The sequence below is a fragment of the Ailuropoda melanoleuca genome, chromosome 8 (assembly GCF_002007445.2).
Source record: "Ailuropoda melanoleuca isolate Jingjing chromosome 8, ASM200744v2, whole genome shotgun sequence".
NCBI lineage: Eukaryota > Metazoa > Chordata > Mammalia > Carnivora > Ursidae > Ailuropoda > Ailuropoda melanoleuca.
The window spans coordinates 14,758,239-14,776,797 of NC_048225.1; the positions used below are offsets into that span (position 1 = coordinate 14,758,239).

At 47.7% G+C, this 18,559-nt stretch overlaps 3 protein-coding genes across 4 annotated transcripts; 2 read left to right on the forward strand and 1 right to left on the reverse strand.

The window, feature by feature from the left end:
• Nucleotides 1-5,740: 5,740 nt before the first annotated feature.
• Nucleotides 5,741-12,896, forward strand: CCDC84 (coiled-coil domain containing 84). Of its 2 annotated transcripts, none has more exons than XM_011237645.3 (11): nt 5,741-5,956; nt 6,100-6,263; nt 6,684-6,782; nt 9,068-9,134; nt 9,205-9,267; nt 9,598-9,662; nt 9,791-9,920; nt 10,852-10,882; nt 12,030-12,119; nt 12,417-12,549; nt 12,632-12,896. In XM_011237645.3, exons 1-11 carry the CDS (start codon nt 5,837-5,839, stop codon nt 12,705-12,707), a joined length of 1,038 nt encoding a protein of 345 aa, XP_011235947.1. In that variant the 5' UTR covers nt 5,741-5,836; the 3' UTR covers nt 12,708-12,896. The 2 variants fall into 2 exon arrangements, with proteins under 2 accessions (XP_011235947.1, XP_002929645.1); XM_002929599.4 differs by having other exon boundaries at nt 5,745-5,956; nt 9,815-9,920; nt 12,632-12,884.
• Nucleotides 12,822-14,908, reverse strand: RPS25 (ribosomal protein S25). The gene is made up of 5 exons (NM_001304851.1): nt 14,886-14,908; nt 14,578-14,673; nt 13,847-14,030; nt 12,952-13,051; nt 12,822-12,854 (listed from the first exon to the last, which is right to left on the reverse strand). The coding sequence occupies exons 1-4, from the start codon at nt 14,886-14,888 to the stop codon at nt 12,957-12,959; spliced, it is 378 nt and encodes a 125-aa protein (NP_001291780.1). The 5' UTR covers nt 14,889-14,908; the 3' UTR covers nt 12,822-12,854; nt 12,952-12,956.
• Nucleotides 14,909-15,274: 366 nt separating this feature from the next.
• TRAPPC4 (trafficking protein particle complex 4) lies at nt 15,275-17,980 on the forward strand. The gene is made up of 5 exons (XM_002929598.4): nt 15,275-15,514; nt 15,690-15,864; nt 16,489-16,592; nt 17,224-17,350; nt 17,632-17,980. Exons 1-5 carry the CDS (start codon nt 15,340-15,342, stop codon nt 17,708-17,710), a joined length of 660 nt encoding a protein of 219 aa, XP_002929644.1. The 5' UTR covers nt 15,275-15,339; the 3' UTR covers nt 17,711-17,980.
• Nucleotides 17,981-18,559: the final 579 nt, after the last annotated feature.

Consider the following 18,559-nt stretch of genomic DNA (forward strand, 5'->3'; position numbering starts at 1 on the left):
TTTTTCTGTTATATTCCATTTGTCCACCGCATCTGCACATCCTTATCCCTGCATGTCTGGTCTGAGTTGCCAGTGGATCCCAAAGACAACAGGTCAGAAGTAAAGAACAAAACAATATGGCCTTTGTGGGAAAAGTCGCCCCAAGAAAAATCTGCCTTTGCCCCTTTTGCCCTCTAATAGCATATTCTACTCCTACCCTCGGCTCCTTTTTTTTCACTTATGCAACCATTATTTGTTTTGAGTTTTCAATATGCCAGGCCCTGTGCCAGGTGCTAAAGATACAGTGAAACCCAAAATGGTTCTTCTCTCACAGAGTTTTCAGTCTAGATGGAAAGACATATTAAACAGACCTGTTAAGGTGCAATGATAAGAAATATTAATTAAGATTAGATGATTGTGAGAGGAAATGATATGGGTATTCAGACTGAAGAGGAAGTCAGAGAAGTCCGTCTTTTTTTTTTTTAATGTTTATTTATTTATTTTAGCAGGGGGAGGGGCAGAGGGGGAGAGAGAATCTCCAGCAGACTCCACACTGAGCGGGGAGCCTGATGCAGGGCTCGATCTCACACCCTGAGACCATGACCTGAGCCAGTATCAAGAGTTGGATGCTCAGCTGACTGAGCCGTCCAGGCGCCCCAGAGAAGTCCTTTCTAAGACATTTTAGCTGAGAACTGGATCATGAGTATCCAGGCTGCAGAACAGGGAGGAAAAGTATTTTGTAGAGGGAACAAAGTGGACAAAGCCTGGGAGGGAGGGACCTCCTCACCTGGGCCTATTGAGGGAATGGGAACAAGGCCATGGAGGACAGAATACAGCAGGCTAGGGGCCAAAGACCCAAGGTGAGATTGCCCAGGCCATGTAGGCCTTTCTAGGTTATGGTGAGGGATTTTTTAAAAAGATTTTTTTATTTATTCATTTGAGAGAGAGACAGAGAGAGCACAAGCAGGGGGTGAGGCAGAGGGAAAGGGAAAAACAGACTCCCCGCTGAACTGGGAGCCTGACATGGGGCTCGATCCCAGGACGCTGGGATCATGACCTGAGCCAAAGGCAGATGATTAACCATCTGAGCCACTCAGGAGCCCCAATGAGGGATTTAGATTTTTTTTCAAGTATAGTGGAAAGTAACAGAATCTGATTTTAATTTTTATTTATTTAAGTAATTTCTACACCCAACATGGGGCTCAAACTCATGACCCCGAGATCAAGAGTCGCATGCTTTTCAGACTGATCCAGCCAGGTGCCCCGTATGTCTCATTGGCAGTGGCTGCTACGAGGGCACACTTAGAAGCAACGGGACTTGTTAGGAGGCGATGCGGTAGACCCGGTGGAACTGGGGCAGCGGCCAGAGAACTGGAGAGAAGCAGGCTGATTTGAGATGTAGCTTGGAGGTAGAATTGATAAGTCAACAGGACTGATGGGATGCAGGAGGAAGTGAGGCTGAGATTTTTGGTTTGAGCAACTGGGGAGAACAGTAAGGTGGGGAAGCCTGTAGGAGCAGCAGGTCTGAGCAGTTCTGATTAGAATCCGTGAGACATCAGGGCAGTTACATCACGTAAATAACTGTTATTAAGTCTGGGGTTCAGAAGATAAGTCTGAGCTGAAGATGTAAATACATCTGAAAGTCACCAGGACATAGACGGTATCTAACGTTACGTTCCATGTGCTAACGTAGATAACCACAACATATTCTGGGGAGAAAAAAACCCAGCAAAATTATATGTTGGTTATGACTACAAATGTAGTCTTCATATATATAAATGTGATGTCTAACCATAGAAAACCTTTCAGTTTTTTTTAAGATTTTTAAAATTATTTTAAGTACAGGGGCACCTGGGTGGCACAGAGGTTAAGCGTCTGCCTTCGGCTCAGGGCGTGATCCTGGCGTTATGGGATCGAGCCCCACATCAGGCTCCTCTGCTAGGAGCCTGCTTCTTCCTCTCCCACTCCCCCTGCTTGTGTTCCCTCTCTCACTGGCTCTCTCTCTGTCAAATAAATAAATAAAATCTTTAAAAAAAATTATTTTAAGTGCAATCTACCTTTCAACATGGTGCTTGAATTCATGACCCCAAGGTCAAGAGTCTGGGACGCCTGGATGGGTGGCACAGTCCGTTAAGCATCCCGCTCTTGGTTTCGGCTCAGGTCGTGATCTCAGGGTCATGATCTCAGGGCCATGGGATCCAGCCCTGTGTTGAGCCCCACGTTGGGCTCCATGCTCAGTGAAGAGTCTGCTTAAGACACTCTCTGCCCCTCCCCCACGTGAATAAACAAATAAATAAATATTAAAAAAAGAAAAAGGGGCACATGCTCTACTGACTGAGCCAGCCAGGTGGCCCATAAGCATCGAAAATGACTTGAAGAAAACAGGTATCAAGAAGGGTGTCAAGAGATATGGGGGACAATCACTTTTTATTTATAGCTCCTGTAAGGTTTTTTTAAATAAGAAATTAATTTTTACAATTTTAAGATAAGTAAGACTACCTATTAGCCTGTTTTGCTCTTTGATACTATGGATTGACAGGCCGTTAACTGCGTATTTCCCAGGCTCCTTCTCTGCACAAACTCCCACCCTAAGAGCATGTTAATCCCAGGGTGCCTGGAATTTTGATGGTTTTAACTTAATCTGACAAACCTGTCAAAGACCACTTTATACTAGTTCTAGGGGGTCAGCCATGAATAAGACACAGTCCCTGCACTTAAGGAGCTTTTCAAGTATTGGGTTTTCTTTTCTTTTTTTCTTTTTTTTTTAAAGATTGTATGTATGTATTTGAGACAGATCAGGCTTGCATAAGTTGGGGGAAGGGCAGAGGGAGAGGGAGGGAATGTTTTTAAATAGGTTTTTTTTTTTTAAGATTTATTTATTTGAGAGAGAGAGTGAGCGAGAGAGAGAGAAAGAGAAAGAGCACACTAGTGGGGACAGAGGGAGAGGGAGAAGCAGACTCCCTGCCAAGCAGGGTGCCTGACATGGGGCTTGATCCCAGGATCATGACCTGAGCCTGAGGCAGAAGTTTAACCGACTGAGCCACCCAGGAACCCCGGGAGAGAGAGAATCTTAAGCATGGAGCCTGGTGCAGGGCTTGATCTTAGGACCCTGAAATCATGGCTTGAGTCGAAATCAAGAGTCGGGTGCTTGACTGAGCCACCCAGACACCCCTTCAATTATTGGGTTTTCAACTGACTATTAGACAAAAATGACAACAGGAGGAGCAAAGGATTTGGAATCAAGAAATTAATTCTGCAGAGACAACTCTAGAAGGCTTCACAAAAGGGGTGACATTTCATTTATTCAATAATGAATTGATATGAGAGCCTGTGAATGGATTGAGAGCTTACCATGGGCCAGACAACGCCACCAGCCACATGGAAATTCCATGCTTATACATATTTCAGATACTATATAATAGAATTTATTAGGCAGGGCTGGAAAGGAGTAAATTCTAGGCAGAGGGAACCAAGGGCTGGAAGATGCTACAGCACACAGGACTCCAGGAATACTGCCTGGAGGAGGAGGTGGAGGAGGTCAGGGAAGTGATGGGACGGAAGACAAAAGGACTTTGGGAAACATACTGTAAAAGGCTTTGGAAGTCATGCTGGGAAATTAAAATTTTTTCCTGATGCTAATTTAGAGGCATTAAATTAATCCGGAAAGTCACTTAGACACTTTCCTGAAACCAGAGTCTGGAGGATAAATGGAGCTGACAGACCACACACTTGGAAACCAGTTAGAAAAATTTTACATGAATCTAAGCAAAAGAGCAAGGGAATTGCAACAAGGTTTGCTCTAGGAGTAAAAAGAGTAGAGAACAGACTTTAAACGTCTCAGAAATCCAGTAAGACAACTTAAAGAGGGTGGATATGGGGACTGAGTAAGAGTAGGTGTCAAAGGTAACTCCCTCCAAAACTGCAGGCTTTGGCTTGGTGGGTATTCCCTGGGAGAATGAAAATAGGGGATGTTCTCAACGGAAGATGTTGAGTTCCATTTCACGCAAGTCAGGTTCAGCTGCAACTGAATGAACAGTCCGTGGTGGGGAACTGAAAGAAAACAATTTCAAAAGCAAAATTGCAGAGGCCTAAGAAGTTAGAAGTTGAAGCCGCGTAGGCTACTGTAAGCAGGTTGGGAACAAATGAGGGAAACAGATGGCTGGGTTGATCTGCATTTGGGGTTTGACAAATTGAGAGGTCTGGGAAGGTCAAGTGAAGTAATAGTTCGTCATGAGAGTGTGGTGGGAACGGTCCTGGGGTCTAGTGGGTAAAGTGGAGCCAGGAGGACCTACGACCTAGACCACTAATTCTCAAACTTGATTAAGCATCAGAATCACCTGAAGGGCTCATTATACTTTAGAGAAACTCTAGAGTTTCTGATTCAATAGGTCTGTGGTGGGGCCAAAGAATTTGCATCTCTAACAAGCTTCCAGATGCGGATGCTGCTGACCTGAAGGCCACTCTTTGAGAACCTAGAGCAAAGTAGCTGGTGGACGCGGAATCATTTCCCGAGTGAATGGATAAGAGTACTCATTTTCAAGAATGGAGGTCTTCCTGCAGTTAAAGGCCAGATGAAAACTAAGGCCACATGGGAAAATGGAAGGTGGTGGTCAGAATACAACTTCAGAGTTTGAATTCAGAGAAGGAGCAATTTGGGCAGACAAGGTCCAAGATTGACCCTGCCAAGGAAATGGTGGGAAGTCAAGGAATTGAGTGTTGCGTGGTCTTCAAAATGAGTCACATCTGACAGAGGCCCGAGTCTATTGGGAAGCTCCAAGAGGAGGTCAAGATCTGAGGGGGAGTCTGGGTACTTTCTGGGCCTGAATTATGTACAGTTGACTGCATATACACCCACAGACGCCATAGCCCATCCAGGTAATGCATCAGTACTGGTAACAAATCTAAGTGAAATCTGGGACTCTGTTAGTTCTGTCAGGCACATCCTATAAGTAAGGTCTGGGCTGGGCCCCAGGCTTTTGGGGGGGTACTCTAGGGTAGAGGGCACAGCCTGTGGATTTCAGCTGTGCAACGGAGCAATTTACCTTAAGCCCTAAGGCTTAGAGGAGCAGGACAGACAGGCTGTTCATTCTAGGAAAAGTAGCTTGTAAAGAATAAAAATTCGACCGGATGAGCGTGTTTACAGAATAAAAATGTCTGTTAACCCTCAGCAATGACTCTGCACCCTTTTTATCGCTTCCCCTTTACAGCTGTACAGTAACAACCGCTCAGGACACCCCCTGGCAGGATGGCTGTGATTAGGTCTTCGATGAAGGTCACCTCCAGCATGTGTCCTTACCGCCAGCTGGGACTGAAGAGCACTAGAGGTGCTGCCTCCGATGCTTCTCACCTGTGCAACCTTCCAGTTACTTCCTCCCCGCCTCAGTTTTCCCATCTGTAAACTCCCGGCAATAATAGGACGCCACGTAGGGTTATTGTGAGGATTGAGGTAGTTAATGTGAAGCTCTGGACAGTGCGCACCCTATAATACTAGTTACAATTTGTTCCATTGTCTAATGCGGGTCCTTGTCAACGCCCCGACATGCGTGCGGCTTGTGGTCCTGCGGGGGCACCCAACTGTTGCGCGCGCTCCCAACTGTTGCGCGCGCTCTTTCCCGCGCATGCGCACACCGCTGCGGCCGCTTTAGCTGGGTACATCTCGGAATATCGCTGCTGGCTGGGCGCGCTCGTCCGCAGAGAGCCCGGGCAGGGACTCGCGCAGCCGCAGATGGGTCTGCAGTGGCGCTTGCCCGCCGCTGGGGGCCGCTGGGACCGCTGGGCTCGCTCCGCCCCCGAGGGGTCAGAGGTCGCCGAATGGCGAAAGACCAGCTGCGCGTCGCGGTTACCCACTCCTGGGCCCATGGCGCCGGCGCAGCGTTGCCCCCTGTGCCGCCAGACCTTCTTCTGTGGTCGCGGGCACGTCTACAGTCGCAAGCACCAGCGGCAGCTGAAGGCGGCTTTGGAGCGGCTCCTGCCCCAGGTGCGGACGCGAGGCGGGAAGTGGCCGCGGACGGCCTGGGGTGGGGGATGCGGGCAGTGCAGGGAGGGCGCGAGGGGGTGGGATGTGGGGGTTCCACTGGGGTCCCGGTTGGCCTCTCCCGGCCTGTACCGTCTCCGCCGCAGGTAGAGGCCGCCCGCAAGGCCATCCGCGCCGCTCAGGTGGAGCGTTACGTGCCCGAGCACGAGCGGCGCTGCTGGTGCCTGTGCTGCGGCTGTGACGTGCGGAAACACCTGAGCCACGGAAACCTGACCGTGCTGCACGGGGGGCTGCTGGAGCATCTGGCCAGGTGAGATCCGGCCGGGGAGCCTCATCCAGCGCATTCGCATACTGGTGTTGTGTGTGTGTGTGTGTGTGTGGTGGTGGGGTGATTAGGGGTGAGTGAGAGGAAGAACGCTTTTGTGGTTTGATCGGGATGGGTCGAGTCAGCTTATAGGCATTGCATGCTTAAGGGGTGGAAGGCTTATGGCTGCCATGGTCCCAGGGGTAGTGGTGGGAAAGCCAGCTGGGCAGCTGGCTCAGGGTTACCTCCCATCATCTCCTTTCAGATTCTCCCATTTTTATTGGAAGTTGGAGACTGTAGTAACAGTATTCTATCAGCTTTGCCCAGAGGCAGAAACTCAGACGTCAGTGTGCATTACTTACCTAATGCCTATATGTCTGAGGAATATCCTATAATGTATCATTGAGATTACCCGTTCATTCTCAGCCCAGAGCACAAGAAAGCAACTAACAGATTCTGGTGGGAGAACAAGGCTGAGTTCCAAATGAAAGAGAAGTTTCTGATCTCCCCCCAGGATTATGCACGGTAAGTCACTGATTATGAAAGATGAAATAACAGAGTGGGGCTTCTCTGGGGGCTGTGTCAGGTACTGGAGCTTTCTCTATTAATTGGAAAGTTCAATAGGGCCTTCGTTAGTATCTGTTGTCTGCATAGCACTCATTATTCTAGGCTCTATACTGGACACAAAAGAAGTATGCTAAAGTTCTTGAAAGTTTGTATCTAGTTTGGGGATGGGATTTACAATGCATTTAGCAAATAGAGAACAGTATATAATAAAAGTTGACTGTAATCGATTATTTTAATGTGTGGTACAGAGAATATAAGGTCCTTTAAGAATAGAAGAGGCTTTTTATAGTGTGTGCAAGCAACTGGTACTACCCAGTGCCCACTTTGAATAGTTTTAGACTCTATTTTAACTGGCCTCTAGAGGACCCCGAGAAACTGGAGTGTAGTAAACTGGTCGGCACAGAGTGGGTGTGAGTGCTGACTGCTTCAGGAAAAGGACACAGATGGCCTCACGCTACTTTTATTGGGACAATATTGAGATTATGGGGAATGGAACCCAAGGAGACCCGGGAACCGAAGTTACAGAAAAACTCATGATATCTTTTTTTTTCCCCTGAGATTTTATTTATTTAAGAGAGCACAAGCGGGGGGAGTGGCAAGCAGAGGGAGAGGGAGAAGCAGTTCCCCACTGAGCAAGGAGCCCAATGCAGGGCTCGATCCCAGAACCCTGGGATCATGACCTGAGCCAAAGGCAGAGCCTTAACCGACTGAGCCACCAGGTGCCCCAAAACTCATGACATCTATTATTGTTTCCTACTCAATGTGGAGAGGATGGTGAGAAATGCCTCAATCCTACTACCTTGCCTTCAAATCTGTGGTTCAGACTGGGTGGGAGATGGGGAACTGAGGCCAAAAATTACTCACTCCTTACCCCCTGGCCCAGCTCTAAATGGTGTTTGGTGGGAATAAAGAATAGTTGAGCAGAAAAAGTTGTAATTGAGAATTATGAGGATGGACTCTTTGATCTTTTTATTGGTTTTTTTTTTTTTTTTAAGATTTTATTTAGAGAGAGTGAGCTAGCACGAGCAGGGGGAGCTGCAGAGGGAGAGAGAGAAGCAGACTCCCTGCTGAGCATGGAGCCTGACATAGGGCTCCATCCCAGGACCTCGGGATCATGACCTGAGCTGAAGGCAGACGCTTAACCAGCTGAGCCACCCAGGCGCCCCAGTTTTAACTTTTGAATCTTATAAATCTGAAGTTCACGTGCACAAGGCAAAGCATGTGATTTGACTGGTAAAGATACCACGAGCCACTTTTAGATTTAGACAGGTTATTACTTACGTAGCAAGGAGAAGAAACCCAAAGTGCCAGCTTCCCGGGTCCTTGTCGCACCTACCAAAAAGGACCACTTTGAAATGAAAAGGGCTAGCTAACTACAGTGTGAGCTGTGGGACACCCTGCTGCTGGGGAGCCCAGTGTGGCCTGCAACTCTAATCTGAGAGGGGTGGGCAGAAAGCCACATAGCACATCAGAACCCATGAGGTGACAAGAAACTCTCACGACAGCCTGGGGGTGTGGGAGGAGATAAGGAGGCAAGTGGGAGATGGCCCCACAGCAGCTCCTTTTAGCTTCCTTCGGCTCCTTTCCTCGTGTTCCAGGAGCATCACACAGGTGCTCAGCCAAGATTCCGATGCTGCAGTTCTAGGCTTTGCCCAGATGGATAGGTTCAAGGCTTCCAGGATACTGTGGTAGAGCCATTCCCCTACGTGTGTTTTACGTATTAGAATCAGGCCAGAAAGCAAATCCTAAAACTGATTGCAAACAATGGCAAATTATCGTAGCTATATATCAGATTGATAACAATCACAAAAGAATAAGAATTCAAGTAACTTGAACACAAAATTCTGACTGTATACCCTTAGGATATTTTCCAAGGACTAAAGAACTACAAAGAAATCCTGAGCTTTGCTTAGTAGTTTTATTGTTGATAGTGGTATTGATAGTACTGGTATTCCTCTTATACCTTTCTGTGTGTATTGTAGGATAAAACAGCTGTAGTCTCATGATGTTCTAACGCCCATTTTTGATTTGGCAAAAAAGGAAGTGTGTGCATGGAAGAGAAGTGGAGCCAGTATGGCAAAATGTTAACAGTGAATCTGGGTGAAAGGTACATGGGTGTTGACTGTTCTATTTGTGATTTTGAAATTATCCAAAATTCGAAAAAATGATCTCAATATTGAGGATCTTTTCATAACTGGCAGGGACTGGGGTTCTTGGCTGACTTGCCCTTTTTCTTTTTTTAGATTCAAGAAATCCATGGTGAAAGGTTTGGATACCTATGAGGAAAAGGAGGATGAGGTGATCAAAGAGGTGAGTTAAAAGGCCACTGAGGACCCAGCCCCATGACCTTGTACCTGGCTAAGCAGCCTCTCTCCCACAGATGGCAGCTCAGATTCGTGAGGTGGAGCACAGCCGGCAGGAGCTGGTTCGGTCTGTCTTAGAGGTTGGTGTCCCTTGGAGGAGCCAGAGCAGTATCCAAATCCATTTGATCCTTGGTTCTCCCAGGTCCAGCATTTCACCTACCAGCTCTTCTAAGAGAACTCATGGACTCCATGCTTCATCTGCTCGGCTTGAATTCCCTTACCTGTCCGCCAGGGGGCAGGCCTTGTCAGTGGCGATGTGGGCAGAGCTGGGAGGGAGGGAGGGAAATTTTGCAAGATGGGCAGTACCATATGCCAGTATGCCAGTTTGTTTCCTACTGGAGGGTGGGAGCGTGGCCTAGGCAGACTCTTAAGCATCCAAGACACATTTATTTTTCCTGAATCAAACTCAGCCTCAGGCAGTGCCAGACCCAGAAGATGGCTCTTCAGCACTCGGAAGCTGGAAAGGGACCAACAGGTAAAATTGCTAAGGAATCTCTTGTTGAGAGTTTGGCCTCTGTTAGAGCATTCTGTAACTCTTTGGCTGGGAACTGGGGACAAAGTTCATCTCTGCTATCCTCATGGCTCAAGGACCTTGTCTGCCAGCCTGGCTCTGCTTGTCTTTTTCAGTCTAGTGGCCTCCACCTCACAGCAGCCCTCCTCCGTGGACCTGCCACCCACCCCAGAGCTTGACTGGATGGAGACAGGACAACCTTTGACATTCATCGGCCATCAGGTACAATGGATAAGCTAGCCCAGAAAAGCCAGTGCCCCCTCAATTCCCAGGACACCCCTCTCCTGAGTTTTGTACCTGTTCTGGCCATCAGGACCTTGTCTCTTGCCGCGCCACTTCATGGTGTGTTCTCAGACCTCTTAGGGATCTCATCTGCACCTGTTGCCCCCACTGCCACTGAGGAGTGCCAACTCCTACAGCTCATCCTCTGCAGAACCCCAGTTCCCACTTGATATAGGACATTTGTAAATATCCCACAGGTACCTGAAGCTAACACCTACCATCCCTAGATTACCGCAACTGTAGTTTTCTTCTCCTCTCTCATCTCCTACATCCTGTCACTGAGTAGGCCTATTTTACCTCCTGGCTAGATGTCCTCCATTACACTTTTCTGGAAGTTTCTATCCCCCCGCAATCCTGTCCCGAACACAGAAAGCCACTGCCTCACCTCATGTCCTGTATACTCCAGCCATACCGTGCGTCTTGTGGGTTTAGCACATCATTGCCATTGCCTTAAATAGTAGGCCTACCTTCCTTCGGCCTAGCTCAAAGGTCACCTTTTCATGGAAGGCTTATGTGAACAGGTTGCCTGTTATAAATGTACATGGGACCGTGTAAAAAGCTGTGAATGTCATCTGTGTCATTTAGGCTGAAGTCTGTTCCCCCACAATACATACTGCCCTGTGAGGAAAGGGTTTTGCTTATGTGGCACCTAGTAGGCACTCTGTTTTTGGACATCTTCATTACTGAGACCATGAGTCTTTTGAGGGACAGGACACTTTCAGTTATCTGTGCTCTTAAAATTTAATACACACCAGGGCACAGAAGTAGCACTGTGTGCTTCCACCCCCGTCCTCTGGCTTGTCCTTTTTCTAGCTAGGAATTTACTGTCATCACTCTCTTATCTGGGATTTTTCCCCATTTCCAACTACAGGATACACCAGGAATTGGTAACATCCACTCAGGTAAGGCCCAGAGCAGTGTTTCTCAGATGGTAAGAGGCAATTATTTTATTATTTAAGTCATTTATTTTAGGGGCACCTGGGTAGCACAGTCGGTTCAGTGTCCGACTCTTGGTTTCAGCTCAGGTCTGATCTCGGGGTTGTGAGATTGAGCCCCACATCAGGCTCCATGCTCAGCACGGAGCCTGCTTAAGATTCTCTCTCCCTCTTTGCACCCCCCCCAATGCTCGCACACGCTCTCTCACTGAAATCATCTTTTTTAAAGATGGACACTGAACCGACTGTGCCCCCCAGGTGCCCAATTACTTTTTTAAAGAATAAAGTTGATTATGGTAAAGTGCTGATGAAGGACTTGTATCGTGAACATATGAAGAACTCTCAAAACTCAGTAGAGGCATGTAAAAAGATGTTCATCAGAGTGGTTAAAATTAAAGATTGTGTATGTGAAAGAACATTCATAAACTGTTGGTGGGAATGTAAAATGGCACAACCGACTGGAGAAACAGTTCAGGGATTTAAGAAGTTAAACATACACCCACCATTATGATCCAGACATTTCAGGAGAAAAGCAAACACGTCTGTACAAAGGCTTGCACACCAGATGGTCACAGCTTTAGTTGCAGTACCCCAAAACTGAAACTGAAAACAACCCAAATGTGCCTCAACGAAGAACAGAGCAGTGCTCAACGAACTTATGGTTAAGTGCAGCATAAATCTCAACTATTAGAAGCCAGACCCAAAAAAAGTACATACTAACAAATGCAGATTAGATTAATAGAAGCATATGCATGGTTGCCTGGGGCTGGGAAAAGGTAGAGAGGTGCAGGAAGTACTTTAAAGGGGCAGAACAATACACAGTGGTGGTATTTAGAATCTTGTGATGCTTTCACTCAAAGCTTTTCAAATTGTACACTTCCCATGTGTGCAGCTATGCCTCAACAAAGCTATTAAATACCAGTACAGGATATCCCATGTAAGATCTGTTGCTTTAAATTAGCCCAGGGCCCTCAACTTCCCATGGTCCACAATTCCTGGGTTTTGCATTTGAACATTTCCAGTTGTCAATTAGGTAAGAGTTATAGCTAGGGCATGTTTCACAGTAGCCTGAAACTTATAGTACCTTTATTTCTCCTTAATGGGTCTTTCCCAGGTGCTACACCTCCCTGGATGGTCCAGGATGAGGAACACAGCTCTGTAAACCAACAAATAGGACCGTCCTATGAAGAATTTCTTAAAGAAAGTAAGTAAACAAATTCAAGGTGGGTTCTCTAGGGACACCTGGGTGGCTCAGTCGTTAAGCATCTGCGTTCGGCTCAGAACATGATCCCAGGGTCCTGGGATCGAGCCTCGCATCAGGCTCCCTGCTCTGTTGAGAGCCTGCTGCTTCCCCTCCCACTCCCCCTGCTTGTGTTCGCTCTTTCTGGCTGTCTCCCTCTCTCTTTCTCTGTCAAATAAATAAAATCTTAAAAAAAAAAAAAGGGTTCTCTAAATTTTCCTACTCAAACGAAACTGTTTAAAACTGTTTACTTCTCTGTAGAGGAAAAACAGAAATTGAAGAAACTCCCCCCAGACAGAGTTGGGGCCAACTTTGATCACAGCTCCAGCACCAGTGTAGGCTGGCTGCCCTCTTTTGGCCGGGTCTGGAATAATGGACGCCGCTGGCAATCCAGGTACGGATCCAGTGCCAGGACCCCAACCCACTACCCCTTTGGAGATGTCAGCCTTCATCCTAACCCTTCCATTTCCTTTCAGACATCAATTCAAAACGGAAGCTGCAGCAAGGAACAAACAACAGTCACATAAAGAAAAAAAGCCAAGTGTTTCCTGATACTTTTCTAACCATCATAAGGCACAAAGCCAAGTCAACAAACCTGTACCTATTATCTTCTATAACTACTTTTCTTAGGAAAGAGACATACCCACTTAATTTGATTTTAATAAAGTTTTATTTTCCAAAATGTACAGTTGGTAGGATCTGCAAAAAATAAAAATAAAAGAATCAGAATTCTAGAGCCTGATATAAGCAGGATGTATGTACTTTCTACACCACGAGCCCCTGGGTTCTTGCTTACCTTGTTCATGCATCTTCACCAGCAGCTGGGGCATCTCCACCCTTGGTGTTTCTGGTATAAATCACTTGAGCTCTGTGCTTTGAAACTAGTTTAATGAGTCCTAGAGAGAAAAAATAAAGTTGTTTTTTTTTTTTTTAAAGATTTTATTTATTTGACAGAGAGAGAGACAGCAAAAGAGGGAACACAAACAGGGGGAGTGGGAGGGGAAGCAGCAGGCTCCCAGCAGAGCAGGGAGCCTGATGCCGGGCTCCATCCTGGGATCATGACCTGAGCCGAAGGCAAATGCTTAATGACTGAGCCACCCAGGTGCCCCTAAAGATAAGGTAAGGTTTTCACGCAGTACTTACTTAACAATTGACACTAGAAATACAGAATCTGAGCACAAGAGTTTAATTAATAACAAAGGCAAACATCCCTACATTTCTTGGTGATAATCTAATTTTATTCTTTCTAAATGAGGGGCCCATGAAAATCACTATTTCCATATTAGACACTACAGGTAACTTAAAATATAGTTACTCATTTATATTAATATGATTATAATTAGATCCACCACTAAATTTTAAAAATACTTCTAAATCAAAAATCTCTTACTATCAAAGCTATTACTATTTTCATAGCCATATTTTCAATATCATTGGGTTTCTTCTGTAACTCTTTAAAATGAATTTGAAAACAAAGGATCCTGAGGCTTCACCACTATGACACAGGGCTCCATGGGACAAAACTGGCCAAGAACCCTGCTTTGGGGTCTACTCTAGGGGTCACATGTTACTACAACCAGTGGTCAGCCTGTGCCTACTTTATGAAATTCCAGTAAAAACATTTACGATGGCTAATACGGGCAGGGCAACTTAATACGTAAAAGCACACCAGTACAACACACCCCTCTCACCTTTACTGAGAAGCTCCTGAAGGGCTGCCCTGGCCAGGGAACCTCGAATCTTCAGTCTCTCAGAGACAACAGCTGGAGTTATAAGCTTATAGTTGGGAACTTCCTTACAGAGTTTGTCGTATGTTGCTTTGTCAAACAAGACCAGATTATTGAGCTTGTCCCGAACTTTACCCTTGGACCACTTCTGCTCACCAAAAGAAAAAGGAAAAGTCAGTGCTCCTGGAAGAAACCACTCCCTCCCCCCAAACAACCTGTGTCAGAGAACTCTTTTCCACAGCCGTGGTGCTGTACTGCAAGGGCAGCTGTTCCTTGGCCTACACAAACCCATGAAATTCAGAGTTTACAGAAACTCTACAAACTAAGATTCAAATAATTCGAAACCAGGACACAAAAGGATCCCTAGTTGCCATTAATGGCGTCAAAGATGCGTGAGACGGGGGGAAAAAAAGGCTATGCGAGTTTCGGATATAGGCTAAACCCCACCATACCAATTAAAATATCATGTGCCAGGCATCAGAATACTTTACACTCTCTTGCTTAACTTCTAAGTAGTGCGTACCACCCTATTCTTCCAAAAACAGAAAGGTGATGAGAGCACAAACTCTAATAATCGGACTCTAGACCCCACAACCTTAAAAGCGATTTGTTCTATACGTCACTTATTACCACAGCCACATGGGTCCGGCGTCCCCACTATCTCCCACTCTTGAAAGGGGAGGGCTCACTCCTACCTTCTTTTTGGCCTTGCCCCCAGATTTGTTCACTGGGTCTTTGTCTTTTTTGGCCGACTTTCCGGCATCTTTCTTCTTCTTGTCATCCTTAGGCGGCTGTAGAGAAAAAGGGGGAATGCAGCCAGGTCACAAGGCAGCCCCGCACCGCCCTAACCCCACTAGCGGAGCACATGGGTGAAGCAATCCCCCCGCCCGCCTGGAGAAGCGGCCCGGCGGGTCTGGGACCTTCCGTCCAGTGCCTCCTCAACTGCACCCGAGCACCGCCCGGCCCTGAGAACCGGACCGGCTTCCCACCCCCGAGAGCTCACCATAGCGAAGCTGGGAGAGCAGCGTCCAACCCTGCAGCCTTGCTAAGATGTCGGACAAAAAGGAAGCGCCGCTCCCGGACCGGCCCAGAAACCTCCACCCGCAGCGAGCGCTTCCGGGGCAAGGGGCGGAGCCCGCGGAGGAAGGTCGCAGGTCCGGCCCCCTCGTTTAGCGGGGAGCTGGCAGCCGCGAAGGGGAAGTCGTTCCCGATTACCTCACGCCGAGCGCTGCCTGCGGCTTGTTGGCTTTGCCGCTAGTTGTGAGGCAGCCACACGTTGCTATTCCCTGGCCCTAGAAACTAGTAAAGAGAGACAAAACAATCTGCCAGTCGCCGCAACAAGCCCCGGCGACCCCGCTAAGCGTGGGNGGGGGGCGGGGGGCGGGTCCCGGCTGCGGTTCCGGGGCGGGGCCGTCAGGAACTAGCCGAATCGCCGTCTCCGAGCCACGGCGGTCGCAATGGCGATCTTTAGTGTGTATGTGGTGAACAAAGCTGGCGGCCTGATCTACCAGTTGGACAGCTACGCGCCACGGGCCGAGGCTGAGAAAACTTTCAGTTACCCCCTTGATCTGCTGCTCAAGCTGCACGACGAGCGTGTGCTGGTTGCCTTCGGCCAGCGCGACGGCATCCGGGGTGGGCTAGGCTTGCGTCGGATGGGCGGGCCCGATGCTGCGGAGTGGGCTGGTGTCTCTGCGGGGCCGGGAAGGGCGCGGGGGACGGGGGGGAAAGGAGGTGAGTCCCGGTCGCTAGTCCCTTCGGCGGAATCCCCGCGCTGTGGCTTCGTTGACCCTTAGCCTCACCTCTGCAGTGGGCCACGCAGTGCTGGCCATCAATGGCGTGGACGTGAACGGCAAGTACACGGCCGATGGGAAAGAGGTGCTGGAGTACTTGGGCAACCCTGCCAATTACCCGGTGTCCATTCGATTCGGCCGTCCCCGCCTCACCTCCAATGAGAAGCTCATGCTGGCCTCCATGTTCCACTCGTAAGTCCCCCAGCCCTTCCTAGGGCCTGTGGTCCTGCACTTGGCCCTTAGGCCGGCCGGATTAGTGTGGTTCTGAGGGAAGTCTCCGGAGCGGCCGTGCTCACCTTTCTTTGCCTCCTTTTAAATCGTCAGTTCTCGTGTTGTGAAAGAAAAAGAACTCATCCAGGATGGCTGGGTTTTAGGTAATGCCGGCAGTGGTGTGACCTTGCACAAGTCAACTTCTCTTCCCTCAGCTTTAGTTTCTAAAGTAAGGTAACTGAACTAAATGATCGTTAAGACCTTTTCCCATTCTCAACGATAGTAGGATATGTGCTGGGTAATCAAAGCCGTGGGTAAGTAACCATGGCACATATTCCCAGTGGTAACGTTACCCAGCGTTTTCAATGGAAGATGTTTTACAGCAAAGTATGAATGTAAAATACGTGCAGAGCTCAAATAAATTTTAACGGCATTTTGATGGTGATGGTGCTGCTGCTAGGCAATTTGTGACCCTGCCTCTTCCGACTTCTCAGGTTGTAATGTGAACTCCTCAGCAGATAGGGTCACTTCAGTGGAAAAGTTTGAGAAGCACTCCTCCCTTAAAACAGCGGGGTGCATTCCCAACCTTACCTCCTTTGCAAATAGGCTGTTCGCAATCGGTTCCCAGCTGTCTCCAGAACAGGGCAGCTCAGGCATTGAGATGCTGGAGACTGACACGTTCAAACTGCACTGCTTCCAGACACTGACAGGTAGGTGTCTCCAGATAGGCCAAAGGAATGCACTGGGGCAGGTTGGGGGAAGGGACTGACCAAAGACAACTTTGGTAAGCAAGGGGGTGGTGGTGAACTTTTCCTGGGATGGTTGCACAGACACGTAGGTCTATTTGTTTTGTGAATCCAAAGCCAGTATTTAATCTGATGCCAATTTTGACCACACCACTCAAAATGCTCAGCCTTGGTTATCCTGTGTGCAGATAAAACTCGCTGTAATGGTATGTTGCACACGTTTCAGACGGTGTGTTTCAAAATGAAACTTGAATGCCAAATGGAAATGACCTTTGGATCATGTCATTGCCTCACTCCCTTAATGGGGATAATTGAAAACTGCCTGAGTCCGTCCCATCTGGCACTTGCTGCTGAGGGACCACAAGACTAGAAATTAAGTGACAGAGCTAGATGTTAAAGTGTGGTCTCAATCAGTTGGGTGATGTGATAAAGTCACTTCCCTGCTCTGGTCTTATAGATTCACAATCTTGTCTTTCCTGCTTTGTGGAGCAATAAGAATAAAATTAAAAATGGGCTTACGAAAATGCTGTATGCACACAGGATGTTACTTGTTGCATTCTCTACCCTTTGGTAACCATTCTTGGTCCTTCTGCAGGGATCAAGTTTGTGGTCCTGGCAGATCCTAGGCAAGCTGGAATAGATTCTCTTCTCCGAAAGATTTATGAGATCTACTCAGACTTTGCCCTCAAGAATCCATTCTACTCCCTGGAAATGCCCATCAGGTAGGTGGTCCCCTTTCCCAGATACTGGGCAAAGCGTCCTTGCCCCTCTCTCCCTTTGTGCTCTTCCCCGAGGTCATTTTTCAAAAGGATAAGAAGAGTTACTTCTAAATAAATGTGGGATAGTCTTTTCTTGCTATTTTGAGAAACCAAAGACTTTTCTTGCCATGCATGTCCCTCTTCAAGCAAGGGTTTCCACTGGCTCTACCTTGGCACCCAAAGTGGGGAGGAGAGTCTGAGACCTCACACTTTGTCCTCATTTGTGCCTCTTGGGTCTGGCCTAGGTGTGAGCTGTTTGACCAGAACCTGAAGTTAGCCCTGGAGGTGGCAGAGAAGGCTGGAACTTTTGGACCTGGGTCATAGGCTGAGCTTGGAATGGAGCCCCCCAATTTTAAGAGATCCTACAGCAGGGAGCCTGCTGTATCCACTCCGATGGAGATCCCCACAGCCTTGTTTTAGTGCACTTGAAAATGGGAGGGTGGTGAGCCTGATGACATATACCGATCCCTGAGCCTTAATACCATGCTCTCTGCCCTCCTGTATCTATCATGGGCCTACTTCCCAACTCTGTACAGGTTTATTTATGGAGGGAGTAGGCCCATAAATGCTAAATAAACATTCCTTTGATCTGTGTTCACTATCTTAATTGATGGTTTCGGGGGGAAAGGCTCTGGTGGGGAGACAGGAATGATAAGGGAATTCTGGGAAGATGAAATCTGTTCTACCAGAAAGAAATTGTTCATTGAATGAATGAGCATGGGGCTTTGAGTCAGGACCCTTGGGTCTAGTTGCAGAATTGGTGACTTCTAGGGAGACGGCGGCAGTGGTGGTGACAGTGGGGGTATTTATGAGGTGTTTACAGCCAGGCTTTACTGCTTTATCTAACTTAATCCTCACCCTAATCTCAGGGGGTGCATTCTATTACGGACAATAGATTTAGCAAGGTACAGACTCTTTCTGCCTCAGAGTCTCAAAGCTAGTTACTAAGCACCTGAGTTTGAACCCAGGCTTTCTGACTACACCGTCTGTGAGCCACTATTACACTGACTTCCTCCTTCGAATGGTTTCATCTGCCTGAAACCCAGTAGCTTCATCTGTAAAATGATCATTGAATTAGTGTGAAGTTGAAGGCAGAGGAACCATAAGCTTAAAGGAGTCCGTGTCAGATTTCCCATTCCAAGGAGATGAAGTCTGCCCCTTTTGGGGTGGAAA